This window comes from Rhinoraja longicauda, chromosome 34 (genome assembly GCF_053455715.1).
Source record: "Rhinoraja longicauda isolate Sanriku21f chromosome 34, sRhiLon1.1, whole genome shotgun sequence".
Taxonomy (NCBI): domain Eukaryota; kingdom Metazoa; phylum Chordata; class Chondrichthyes; order Rajiformes; family Arhynchobatidae; genus Rhinoraja; species Rhinoraja longicauda.
The window spans coordinates 9,468,951-9,482,918 of NC_135986.1; the positions used below are offsets into that span (position 1 = coordinate 9,468,951).

Consider the following 13,968-nt stretch of genomic DNA (forward strand, 5'->3'; position numbering starts at 1 on the left):
TGGCTCATCAAGTCTACTCCGCCATTCAGTCATGGCCGATCTATCTTCCCCTCTCAACCCCCTTCTCCCCATAACCCCTGACGCCCGTACTAATCAGGAATCTTGTCAATCTCCGCCATAAAAATATCCACTGACTTGGCCTCCACAGCCGTCTGTGGCAAAGAATTCCACAGATTCACCACCCTCTGACCAAAGAAAGTCGGTGGAGATGAGAGAGACTGCGCCCTATGGCGATCTAATTTAGAAGCTGGAGTGCATAAGGACCGGCTGGTGCAATATAATAGACGTCAGTCGATTTTCTACCTCCTGTGACGGAGACGGTGAGATCAAGAAAGGGAAGAGAGATATCGGAGATGGTCCAAGTGAATTTGAGTGCAGGATGGAAATTGTTGGTGAAGTGAATAACGTCCATGAGTTCTGCATGGGTGCAGGAGGTAGCACCGATGCAGTCGTCAATGTAACGGAGATAGATTTTGGGGATAGGGCCAGGGTGCGCCTGGAACAGGGATTGCTCAACGTGCCCAACAAAAAGGCAGGCATAGCTGGGGCCCATAGCTACGCCTTGGATTTAGAGGAAGTGGGAGGAGTCGAAGGAGGAGTTAAGGGTGAGGACCAGTCTGAAGAAGGGTCTCAACCTGAAACGCCACCTATTCCTTTTCTCCAGAGATGCTGTCTGACCCGCTGAGTTACTCCAGCTTCTTGTGTCTTTATCTTCCCATCCTCTGTAAGATGTTGCACTTTGGGAGGTCGAATGTAAGGGGATATAGTTAATGGCAATACTCTTAACAGCATTGATGTACAGAGGGATCTTGGGGTCCAAGTCCATAACTCCTTGAAAGTGGCAACGCAAGTAGATAGAGTGGTAAAGAAGGTATGCTTGCCTTCATTGGTTGAGGCATTGAGTATAAGAGTCTGAAGAAGGGTCTCGACCCGAAATGTCACCTATTCCTTTTCTCCAGAGATGCTGCCTAAGTTACTCCAGCGTTTTGTGTCTATCTTCGGTGTAAGCCGGCATCTGCAGTTCCTTCCTACAAAGGATAATAGGGATTCAACCACCTTCAAGCCTGCTTTCATGCCAGTTCGCTCAACAAGTCAAATATTCTTTTATTTCCTCTGTAAATGCTAATAGACTGAGTTACTCCAGCTTTTTGTGTCTATCTTCGCTTGCAAGGATGTCCTGGATCGTGACGTTCTCGAGTGCATAAGCTCTAAGCCCACTTACCTTCAATTATTGCCTTTCAGAGGCAGGATTTCAGGGCTTTTAACTTTCACGCGTGGCTGGACCGAGGGGAGCTGAAAGTCACAGAACCTGATATTGAGGCGTTAATCATCAAACATTTCAAAGACATCCCAGCTATGCACACACACCAAATCTGACTTCAGGTGCTTGCTGAGCCATTACTGATTCCTGCTAAAACTCTCCATTACTGTCCATGCCATTGAGCATTTACTCTTAAGGATGTAAATGAATACTCCTGTGCAAATTTACAGGTAAACAAAGTGCATGAATGAGCATTTCGCCTTGAGTCACGGCAGTCATTTGGAGGTCAAACAAGTAGTGTAGGAAAGAGCTGCAGATCCCCGACCGCCCCGACGTGGCAACTTCAACAGCCTGACCGCGGGAGAAGACGGCAGGGAAGAGAAAAAGACATTCTGGCCTTCCATCACATTGAGGAGGGACTGGAGGAGACTCACTGTGATGGATGTTTCTTTTGTTTGGTGTTACTTTATGATTGTGTGTGTTATTGCATTTTTATTGATTATTCTTATTGGTCTTATTGAACTGCGGGTAATGTTTCATTTCACTACACATTTATGTGTATGTGACAAATAAACGACTATTGACTATTGATGCTGGGTTTATACCGAAGATAGACACAAAAAGCTGGAGTAACTCAGCGGGTCAGACAGCATCGTTGGAGAGAAGGAATAGGTAACGTTTCAGGTCGGGTTGAGACCCTTCCTCAGACCTGAAACATCACCTATTCCTTCTCTCCAGAGCTGCTGTCTGACCTGCTGAGTTACTCCAGCTTTTTGTGTCTATCTTCGTGGTCAAACGTGGTGCCACAACTTTAACCTTTGATTGCCATGGTCTTGGAGGGGAGTGCGCTCCTCAAACTGCAGAGCATCCTGGACAATACAGCTCACCCCCTCTCCCCGTGACACACTGGCCAACCTGAGGAGCACCTTCAGCAACAGACTGATCCCACCAACATGCACCACACAACGCCACAGGAGATCCTTCTTCCCTGTGGCTATCAAACCGTACAACCCCTCCCCCTTCTGTCGTGGGTAGACTGACTTCCCTCCCCCCCTCCCTAATCTTTGACATCCCCAATCCTTTCCGCTCATCACTTTAATTTCATGTATCTTGTTGTGTTTCATGACTGTTGGCAGACCAATTTCCCTCCTGGGATAAATAAAACTCTACCATCCGTATGTTCTCAAAGTCTCCCCCTCTGTTAGAAGCTGAGCTCTATCTTTCTCTCTCCTTGCCAAACCCTGCTGCTAATGTACCCATAATGCCATGAGTCACAAGATCAGAATTAGGTTAGTCAGCCCATCAAGTCTACTCCGTCAGAGGCGAATATCTTGAAATCATGTTCGGCACAGGCATTGGTCATGTTCGTACGTTATAGACAATAGACAATAGGTGCAGGAGGAGGCCATTCGGCCCTTCGAGCCAGCACCGCCATTCAATGTGATCATGGCTGATCATTCTCAATCAGTACCCCGTTCCTGCCTTCTCCCCATACCCCCTGACTCCGCTATCCTTAAGAGCTCTATCCAGCTCTCCCTTGAATGCATTCAAAGAATTGGCCTCCACTGCCTTCTGAGGCAGAGAATTCCACAGATTCACAACTCTCTGACTGAAAAAGTTTTTCCTCGTCTCCGTTCTAAATGGCCTACCCCTTATTCTTAAACTGTGGCCCCTTGTTCTGGACTCCCCCAACATTGGGAACATGTTTCCTGCCTCTAACGTGTCCAACCCCTTAATAATCTTATACGTTTCGATAAGATCCCCTCTCATCCTTCTAACTTCCAGTGTATACAAGCCTAGTCGCTCCAGTCTTTCAACATATGACAGTCCCGCCATACCGGGAATTAACCTAGTAAACCTACGCTGTACACCCTCAATAGCAAGAATATCCTTCCTCAAATTTGGAGACCAAAAATGCACACAGTACTCCAGGTGCGGTCTCACTAGGGCCCTGTACAACTGCAGAAGGACCTCTTTGCTCCTATACTCAACTCCTCTTGTTATGAAGGCCAACATTCCATAGCAGGAGATTAAGGCCAGTTCTCCGACCAGTCCTACTGTATCTGACTACGTTTTATCTCTGTTTGCTGTGTTGTTACCTTCTCCCAGCTAACAATGACCTATTCTACATTTTCCTTGATTTCCATTCCCATTATCCGGTTTTCACACCTTTCACTTCCTTATCTATGTATCTACCTCTCCCCTGACATCAGTCTGAAGAAGGAAAATAACTGCAGATGCTGGTACAAAACGAAGGTATCACAAAATGCTGGAGTAACTCAGCTGGTCATGCAGCATCTCAGGAGAGAAGGAATGGGTGACGTTTCGGGTCGAGACGTTTCGGGTCACCCATTCCTTCTCTCCTGAGATGCTGCCTGACCTGCTGAGTTACTCCAGCATTTTGTGATACCTTCAGTCTGAAGAAGGGTCTCGACCTGAAGCGTCACCCATTCCTTCTGTCCAGAGATGCTGCCTGACCCGCTGAGTTACTCCAGCTTTTTGTGTCTTATCTTCGGTTTAAACCAGCATCTGCAGTTCCTTCCTGTGCGTTCTAGTAAACGTCTTCTGTGCCCGAAGCCTTCACATCTTTCCTGGAATGGGACAACCAAACTGCATGCAATACGTCAAATGCAGCCTAACCAACGTCCTATAAAACTTTACCGTGACTTTTGGAGTTAGGACTTTGGCGATACAGCATGGAAACAGGCCCTTCGGCCCTCCGAGTCCATGCCGATCAGCGATCTCCGTACACTACAATACAATACAATACAATATATCTTTATTGTCATTGTACAGGGGTAAAACGAGATTGGGAATGCCCCTCCCATACGATGCAATAATTTAATTAGCTAGTCAGTATTAATTTAAACAACCCAATGAAACAAATTGTAACAGTTTTAAAACAGAATAAAGTGCAAGTAGATCTGTGCCGGTTCACTGTGCGATGTGACCATCCGGCTCAGCAGGACCGGTTCATGGCAGCTATGGCCCTGGGGATGAAGCTGTTCCTGAGTCTGGAGGTGCGGGCGTAGAAGGCATTGTATCGTCTGCCCGATGGTAGAAGTTCCAACAGACTGTTGCAGGGTTGTGAAGAGTCTTTGTGGATGCTGGTGGTTTTCATGAGGCATCGTGTGTTGTAGATGCCCTCCAAGGCTGGTAGCTGTGTTCCGATGGTCCTCTGAGCTCTATGGACCACCCGCTAGCACTATCCTACACACCAGGAACAGTTTACAATTCTTACCAAAGCCAATTGGCCTATAAACTTGTACATCTTTGGGATGTGAGAGGAAACCCGAGCGCCCGGAGAAAACCCACGCGGTCGCAGGGAGAACGTACAAGCATCGTACAGACAGCACCCGTAGTCAGGATCAAACCCGGGTCTCTGGCACTGTGTGGCAGCAGCTCTACCGCTGTGCCACCGTGCTGCCCCGTCTTGCGGTCTAGTTGATGTGATGTGAGATCTTGTGCACTGTATCTGTGTGGAGAAGAATTAATTCCTCTGTTTTGGTTCCTCTGCAGGTATGTAGACAGATCTGGCTGGGCCTGTTCGACGCCAGATCAGCAGTCATCCCAGATTACAGGGATCCACAAAAAATCAAGGAATTCCTACAGGATAAATATGAGAAGAAAAGATGGTGGGTGATCATGCATTTTATACTGAAGGTCATTCTCAGTAATTCTCAGAGTCACAACTCTCGCTCAGAACACCGCTGTTTAATTTAGATGTCAGTTGGATAAGAAGTTAGTGCCTGTTAGAAAAACCTGCAAATGGATGTCAGCCACTGAGACCCTTATAAATATACCTGGACTATATCTGACATCTCCCTCCCGTTTCTGGACCTCACCATCTCCATCACAGGAGAAAAACTAGTGACGGACATTTATTACAAGCCCACCGACTCGCACAGCTATCTGGACTACACTTCTTCCCACCCGGTCCCCTGCAAAAAGTCTATCCCCTACTCCCAATTCCTCCGTCTACGCCGCATCTGCGCCCGGGATGAGGTGTTTCAGACTAGGGCTTCCGAGATGTCCTCGTTTTTCAGAAAACGGGGCTTCCCCTCCTCCATTATAGATGAGGCTCTCACTAGGGTCTCTTCTACATCCCGCAGCTCCGCTCTTGCTCCCCATCCCCCCACTCGCAACAAGGACAGGATCCCCCTCGTTCTCACCTTCCACCCCACCAGCCAGCGGATCCAACATATCATCCACCAACATTTCCGTCACCTACAACAGGACCCCACCACTGGCCATATCTTCCCATCCCCTCCCCTCTCTGCGTTCCGCAGAGACCGTTCCCTCCGCAACTCCCTGGTCCACTCGTCCCTTCCCACCCAAACCACCCTAACCCCGGGCACTTTCCCTTGCAACCGCACGAGATGCAACACCTGTCCCTTTACCTCCCCCCTCAACTCCATCAAAGGACCCAAACATTCTTTCCAGGTGAGACAGAGGTTCACCTGCACCTCCTCCAACCTCATCTATTGCATCCGCTGCTCTAGATGTCAACTTATCTATATCGGCGAAACCAAGCGCAGGCTCGGCGATCGCTTCGCTGAACACCTGCGCTCGGTCCGCATTAACGCATCTGATCTCCCGGTGGCCCAGCACTTTAACTCCCCCTCCCATTCCCAGTCTGACCTCTCTGTCATGGGCCTCCTCCAGTGCCATAGTGAGGCCCGCCGGAAATTGGAGGAGCAGCACCTCATATTTCGCCTGGGCAGTTTGCGGCCCGGTGGTATGAACGTCGACTTCTCCAACTTCAGATAGCTCCTCTGTCCCTCCCTTCCCCTCCTCCTTCCCAGATCTCCCTCTATCTTCCTGTCTCCACCTATATCCTTCCTTTGTCCCACCCCCGACATCAGTCTGAAGAAGGGTCTCGACCCGAAACGTCACCCATTCCTTCTCTCCCGAGATGCTGCCTGACCTGCTGAGTTACTCCAGCATTTTGTGAATAAAGCCACTGCTTTTACAGCAGACGAAAAGGTGCCAGTTCACGTGATGCTATTGAGTGCTGTAGATGATCGACCCAGGCCGGTCGCAACACCAGAAGCGATCGCAAATAAGATCACGTATTTCTGCACCCTCACAACTTTGCCCTTTAGAGGCAAAGTTGTGAAGGCGGTCACTGTGGCGCAGCGGTAGAGTTGCCGCCTTACAGCCAACGCAGCGCCGGAGATCCTGGTTCCATCCCGACAAGGGGCGCTGTCTGGACGGAGTTTGTACATTCTCCCCGTGACCTGCGTGGGTTTTCTCCGTGATCTTCGGTTTCCTCCCACACTCCAAAGACGTGCAGGTTTGTAGGTTAATTGGCTTGGTAAATGTAAAGATTGTCCCGAGTGGGATTTTTTAGATTTAGAGATACAGCGCGGAAACAGGCCCTTCGGCCCACCGAGTCCGCGCCGCCCAGCGATCCCCGTACATTAACACTATCCTACACCCACTAGGGACAATTTTTACATTTACCCAGTCAATTAACCTACATACCTGTACGTCTTTGGAGTGTGGGAGGAAACCAAAGATCTCGGAGAAAACCCACGCAGGTCACGGGGAGAACGTACAAACTCCGTACAGACGGCACCCGTAGTCAGGATCGAACCTGAGTCTCCGGCGCTGCATTCGCTGTAAGGCAGCAACTCTACCGCTGCACCACCGTGCCGCCCACTGGTCGGCAAGGACCCGGTGGGCCGAAGGGCCTGTTTCCGCACTATATCTTTAAACTAAACTAAACTGAGAGGGATATCTGAGGAAGGATATGCATTCAAGAGAGAAGTGCTCTTGACATATTCAAGAGAGAGTAAGATATAGCTCTTCGGGCTAACGGGAATCAAGGGAAATGGGGAGAAAGCAGGAACAGGGTACTGATTGCGGATGATCAGCCTTAATCACATTGAATGGCGATGCTGTCCCGAAGGGCCGAATGGCCTACTCCTGCAGCTATTTTCTACATTTCTATGCCGGCTCTGGAGAGGATCTGGGGGAGGCTTACGAGTGACTGATCCCAGGAATGGGTGGGTTAACATGTGAGGAGCGTTTGAAGGCACTGGGCCTGTACTCGCTGGAGGTTAGAAGCAAAGATACTAGAGCAGAGCAAGATAGACCACTCGACCCTAAAAACCGTAGTATGAGATGGCACCATTTTAGTGGGCAGAAACTTGCAGAATCATTTAAAAAGAAAAATAACAAAAATCTGTGAATTGATAGATGACATATATTCTGCATTTTAATGGTATCATCACACATACTGTTCCCCCAAAACACTGATTGCACTATGAGAGGCATAACGAATGGCGGGATTTGCTTACTAAAATGGCGGCCTAATCAAGAACCTATCTATCTCTGCCTTAAAAAATATCCATTGACTTGGCCTCAGCCTCTAAGACAATGAATTCCACAGATTCACCAACCTCTGAATAAAGACATTCATCCTCATCTCCTTCCTAAAGGAACGTACTTTAATTCTGAGGCTGTGCCCTCTGGTCCTAGACAGGGCCCGTAGTCGGGATCGAACTCGGGTCTCTGGCGCTGTAAGGCAGCAACTCTACCTCCGTGCCGCCCCGAAGGGAGTTAGAGAAACCGATGTTCTTGCCGCTGGGCTGTAAGCTGGCCAAGCGAAATACGAGGGAAATGCAAATGTTTTCCTGGGTTGCGTTAATCTGGTTTTGTCTGTGATTACAGGTATGTTCCTCCCGAGCGCGTAAAGGTGTCTGCGACCACTTCAGCAACCACCTCACTTAGCAGCAGAAGCAGCACACCCGACATCAAACCTCTGAAGAGCCTGGTGGGAGAATCAACTCCAGCCCTGACCGTCACAAGAACCGTCAGTCAAGTACTGTCAGCATGATGATGGGGGGGAGGGGGAGGGGGATTTTGTAGCTTCCTAATTCAACTTAATTCAACAACTGTAGCAACTAGTACCTCATTGAAACTTACCAAATAGTGAAGGGCCTGGATAGAGTGTATGTGGAGAGGATGTTTCCACTAGTGGGAGAGTCTAGGACCAGAGGGCACAGCCTCAGAATTAAAGGAACTTCCTTCAGGAAGGAGATGAGGAAGAATTTCTTTAGTCAGGGGGTGGTGATTCAGTGGAATTCTTTGCCACAGATGGCTGTGGAGGCCAAGTCAGTGGGTATTTTTAAGGCAGAGATAGATTGATTCTTGATTAGTACGGGTATCAGGGATTATGGAGAGAAGGCAGGAGAATGTGGTTAGGAGGGAGAGATAGACCAGCCATGATTGAATGGTGGAGTAGACGATGGGCTGAATGGCCTAATTCTGCTCCTATCACATATGAACTTTACTGGCTTTATCTTGCACTAAACGCTATTCACATTATTCCCTTTATCATCTATCTGTACACAGTGGATGGTTCAATGCAATCATGTATTATCATTCCGCTGACTGGTTAGCATGCAGCAAAAGCTTTTCACTGTACCTCGGTACACATAGAGTCATAGTGATACAGCGTGGAAAAAGCCCTTCAGCACAACTTGCCCACACCGGCCAACATGTCCCAGCTACACTATTCCAACATGCCCGAGTTTGGCCCATATCCCTCCAAACCTGTCCTATCCATGTACCTGCCTAACAGGTTTCTTAAACGTTGGGATAGTCCCAGCCTCAACAATCTTCTCTGTCAGCTTGTTCCATATCCCCACTACCCTCTGTGTGAAAAAGATACCCCTCAGATTCCTATTAAATCTTTTCCCCTTCACCTTGAAACTGTGTCCTCTGCTCCTCGATTCCCCTACTCTGGGCAAGAAACTCTGTGTATCTACCCAATCTATTCCTCTCATGATTTTACACACATCTACAAGATCACCCCCCAACCTCCTGTGCTCCAAGGAATAGAGACCCAGCCTGCTCAACCTCTCCCTGTAGCTCACACCCTCTAGTCCTGGCAACATCCTCGTAAAACTTCCTTGTAGCTGTTCACAAAATGCTGGAGTAACTCAGCAGGTCAGGCAGCATCACGGGAGACCCGGGTCGAGACCCGAAACGTCACCCATTCCTTCTCTCCCGAGATGCTGCCTGACCTGCTGAGTTACTCCAGCATTTTGTGAATAAATACCTTCGATTTGTACCAGCATTTGCAGTTATATTCTTATATTCCTTGTAGCTGTGCCAGCTTGACGCCCAGAACTGAACACAATACTCTAAATTGAATGCAATGCTCTAAATACTGTGTAGGAAGGAACTGCAGATGCTGGTTTAAACCGAAGATAGACGCAAAAAGCTGGAGTAACTCAGCGGGACGGGCAGCATCTCTGGAGAGAAGGAATGGGAGACGTTTCAGGTCGAGACCCTTCTTCAGTCTAAATATTGTATTGAATACGTGTAGTATTGAACTCAGTACTGCACGTGACAATAAACGAAACTAAACTAATTTAATATTATTGTTCTCCTGCAGCCCGTGGGTCAGGCACAGATGCAGCAGACACAGCAGCAGCAAGCAAAGAGGTCACAGCTGGACCTCCTGGCCGACATTGGGGGGGACCCTTTTGCCACCCCAGCACCCCAGCACGCAGCCACAAGGGCCTTTGGCTCTTTCCCCGGCTTTGGAGGTAAGATTCACTGTAGTTTAGAAGGATGAGAGGGGATCTTGTTGAAACGTATAAATTATAAAAGGACTGGACAAGCTAGATGCAGGAAAGATTTTCCCAACGTTAGGGGAGTCCAGAACCAGGGGCCACACACACAGTCTAAGAATAAAGAGGAGGCCATTTAACACTGAGACGAGAAAATAAAATTTCACCCAGAAAGCTGTGAATTTGTGGAATTCTCTGCCGCAGAAGGCAGTGGAGGCCAATTCACAGGATGGATTTAAGAGAGAGTCAGATAGAGCTCTAGGGGCTAGCAGAATCAAGGGATATGGGGAGAAGGCAGGGAGGAAACCGAAGATCTCGGAGAAAACCCACGCAGGTCACGGGGAGAACGTGCAAACTCCGTACAGACAGCACCCGTAGTCCGGATGGAACCCGGGTCTCCGGCGCTGCATTCGCTGTAAGGCAGCAACTCTACCGCTGCGCCACCGTGCCGAAGCCACCATCTGCATAGTTCCACAGAACTCTGGGGAATCAGGCCTCTGCCACTAGCCTCTACTTCGGCATGTCCCCAAAAACTCACTAACTTCTACAGATGCGCCATAGAAAATATTTTATCGGGGTGCATCACAGCTTGGTTTGGGAACAGCTCCATCCAAGACAGCAAGGAATTAAAGAGCCTTGTGGACGCAGCCCAGACCATCACGCCAACCAACCTCCCTTCCATTGAATCAATTTACACCTCACGCTGCCTCGGCAAGGCCAGCAGCATCATCAAGGACCAGTTGTACCCCTGCCACTCCCTCTTCTCCCCTCTCCCATCGGGCAAGAGGCATAGAAGTGTGGAAACGCACACCTCCAGATTCAGGGACAGTTTCTTCCCGGCTGTTATCAGGCAACTGCAGTAGTTGGGAGGTCAGGACCGCTCTCTAGTTTGGAGAGGATGGTTCAGGTGCCTGATAACAGCCGGGGAGAAACTGCCCCTGAACCTGCAGGTCGACGTCTCCACCCGAAATGTCACCTATTCCTTTTCTCCAGAGATGTTAAGAACTGCTCTGTTCTTCATGTAGCAGGGGTAAACGTGGCAACGTTTCTTGGGGTTACAGCCAACCTTTTTTTTGTATCCAGTCCAGCAAACTGCACATCCGGGTTTTGCGACCTTCAACGCATTCGGTGGAGGTGGAGCCACAGGTAACGTCGGAGGTTTCCCCACGGGCCACCAAGCCCCATTCCAGGTCCAGTCCACAGCATCAGGTACAGTATCCAGCGGTGTTTATCTCCTGTCAGCGTGTCAGCCTTTGAATCTGTGAAGGGTTTTACACATAGATAGCTTGTGGAAAGTGGTGTGCCTCAGGAATCCGGTCGGTGCTGGGCCCAATTCAGTTCAGGAAAAAGAACTGCAGATGCTGGTTTAAATCGAAGGTAGACACAAAATGCTGGAGTAACTCAGCGGGTCAGGCAGCATCTCTGGAGAGAAGGAATGGGTGACGTTTCAGGTTGAGTCTCTTCTTCAGACTGATGTCAGGGGAGGGACAAAGATAGAATGTAGTCGGAGACAGTAAGACTAGTGGGGGAACTGGGAAGGGGGAGGGGATAGAGAGGGAAAGCAGCGACTATCTGAAGTTGGAGAAGTCAATGTTCATACCGCTGGGGTGTAAACTACCCAAGCGAAATATGAGGTGCTGTTCCTCCAATTTGCAGTGGGCCTCACTCTGACAATAGAGGAGGCCCAGGACAGAAAGGTCAGTGTGGGAGTGGGAGGGGGAGTTGAAGTGCTGAGCCACCGGGAGATCAGGTTGGTTGAGACGGACTGAGCGGGAGGTGTTGAGCGAAACGTTCGCCGAGCCTGCGCTTGGTCTCGCCGATGTGGAGAAGTTGACACCTGGAGCAGCGGATACAGTAGATAATTCAGTTCTGTTTAGTTTATTGTCATGTGCACTGAGGTACAGTGAAAAGCTGTTCACCTTTGGAGGCGAGAGGGGCACAGTTTAAAGGAGGTATGTAGGACAAGTGTGTTTTATAATAATTTTAAAAAACACAGAGAGTAGTGGGTGCCTGGAACATGCTGCCAGGGGTGTTGGAGGAGGCAGATACGATGTTGTACAGGGCCTTGGTGAGACCGCACCTGGAGTATTGTGTGCAGTTTTGGTCTCCTAACCTGAGGAAAGACGTTCTTGCCTTAGAGGGAGTACAGAGAAGGTTCACCAGATTGATCCCTGGGATGGCGGGACTTTCATATGAGGAAAGACAGGATAGACTCGGCTTGTACTCGCTGGAATTTAGAAGACTGAGGGGGGATCTTATAGAAACATATAAAATTCTTAAGGGGTTGGAGAGGCTAGATGCGGGAAGATTGTTCCCGATGTTGGGGAAGTCCAGAACCAGGGGTCACAGCTTAAGGATAAGGGGGAGTCTTTTAGGACCGAGATGAGAAAACATTTCTTCACACAGAGAGTGGTGAGTCTGTGGAATTCTCTGCCACAGAAGGTAGTTGAGGCCAGTTCATTGGCTATATTTAAGAGGGAGTTAGATGTGGCCCTTTTTGCTAAAGGGATCAGGGGGTATGGAGAGAAGGCAGGTACAAGCTACTGAGCTGGATGATCAGCCATGATCATATTGAATGGCGGTGCAGGCTCTAAGGGCCGAATGGCCTACTCCTGCACCTATTTTCTATGTTTCTATGTTGTGTTTACAATGCTCATAGATGGACACATGGATGTGCAGGGAATGGAAGGATATGGATTACACGCAGGCTGTGCTTGTGGCGTCATGTTCAGCACAGACACTGTGGGCTGAAGGGCCTGTTCTTGTGCTGTGCTGTTCTATGATAAGCTTGAGTGCTGGAGAAACTCAGCGGGTCAGGCAGCATCCCTGGAGAGAAGGAATGGGTGTCGTTTCGGGTCGAGACCCTTCTTCAGACAGACGGTGCAAACATCAAAGTACATGGAGCAACCATTGTAGTGCAAGATTTGTAGTGTTTCAGTGCTGAGGGAGGGTTGTGCAGGTGGTCGCTGCAAAGAGGCTGTTGTTGAATCCAGTTGTCGTGCTCAGCCTTCTTTCCGACGGTGGCTGCGAGACGAGAGGGTGCCTTTGGGTCTTTGATGATATCAGCTGCCTTCTTGAGGCAGCGCTTGCTGTGGATACCTTTGACGGTGGGGAGGTCAGTGCCCATGATGGGCCGGGCGACGTTCACCACCGAAGTCTCCTCCTTTCTTGAGCATTCATTCGCATTTTCTAACCAGGGCCGTAATGTGGCACGGCAGCACAGCGGATAGAGCTGCTGCTGCTGCTCAGCGGTAGAAACTCGTGTTCGATGTTGGTCTTGGGTGCTGTCTATATGTGGAGTTTGTACATTCTCCCTGCGATCCCCCCAGCTGCTCCAGTTTCTTTAGACTTTAGAGAGAGATTATTATTATTTATTTTGAGATTTAGAGATACAGCGCAGAAACAGGGCCTTCGGCCCAACGGGTCCGCGCCGCCCAGCGATCCCCGCACACTAACACTATCCTACACCCACTAGGGACAATTTTTACATTTGCCCAGCCAATTAACCTACAAACCCGCGCGTCTTTGGAGTGTGGGAGGAAACCGGAGATCTCGGAGAAAACCCACGCAGGTCACGGGGAGAACGTACAGACGGCGCCCGTAGTCAGGATCGAACCTGCGTCTCCGGCACTGCATTCGCTGTAAGGCAGCAACTCTACCGCTGCGCCACCGTGCCGCCCAAAGATGCAGTGCGGACTCCATCCGAGTCCCCGCCGACCAGCGATCACCCCGCACGCTAGCACTATCCTACACACACTACAATATTTACCAAACCTACAAACCCGCACGTCTTTGGTGTGTGGGAGGAAACTGGAGCACCCGGAGAAAACCAATGTGGTCACGGGGAGAACGTACAAACTCAGTACAGACGGCGCCCGTAGTCGGGATCGAACCTGGGTCTCTGGCGCTGTGGGGCAGCAACTCCACCGCTGCGCCACCGTGGTGCAGCCCCATCCCAAAGACGTGCGGGTTTGGAGGTTCATTGGCCTCTGTAAATTGCCCCCTATTTTGCAGGGAGGTGATGGGAAAGTGAGAGCTAATGTGAACATAGCTAATATGAACGGATACATAGAGCTAATGTGAACGGATGATCGATGGTTGGCACGGACTCGGTGGGCC

General features: G+C 49.6%; 1 protein-coding gene across 3 annotated transcripts in view; it reads left to right on the forward strand.

Moving 5' to 3' along the window:
• The window catches only part of LOC144609225 (arf-GAP domain and FG repeat-containing protein 1-like), a 128,022-nt gene that overhangs the window by 71,083 nt on the left and 42,971 nt on the right, over positions 1 to 13,968 (forward strand). For 2 of the 3 annotated variants that reach the window (XM_078427644.1, XM_078427646.1), the window contains exons 3-6: positions 4,781 to 4,896; positions 7,940 to 8,090; positions 9,672 to 9,825; positions 10,933 to 11,058. In XM_078427644.1, coding sequence (XP_078283770.1) covers positions 4,781 to 4,896; positions 7,940 to 8,090; positions 9,672 to 9,825; positions 10,933 to 11,058 — 547 coding nt within the window. The remainder of the gene's footprint in view (positions 1 to 4,780; positions 4,897 to 7,939; positions 8,091 to 9,671; positions 9,826 to 10,932; positions 11,059 to 13,968) is intronic. The other variant, XM_078427645.1, reaches the window with a different exon arrangement.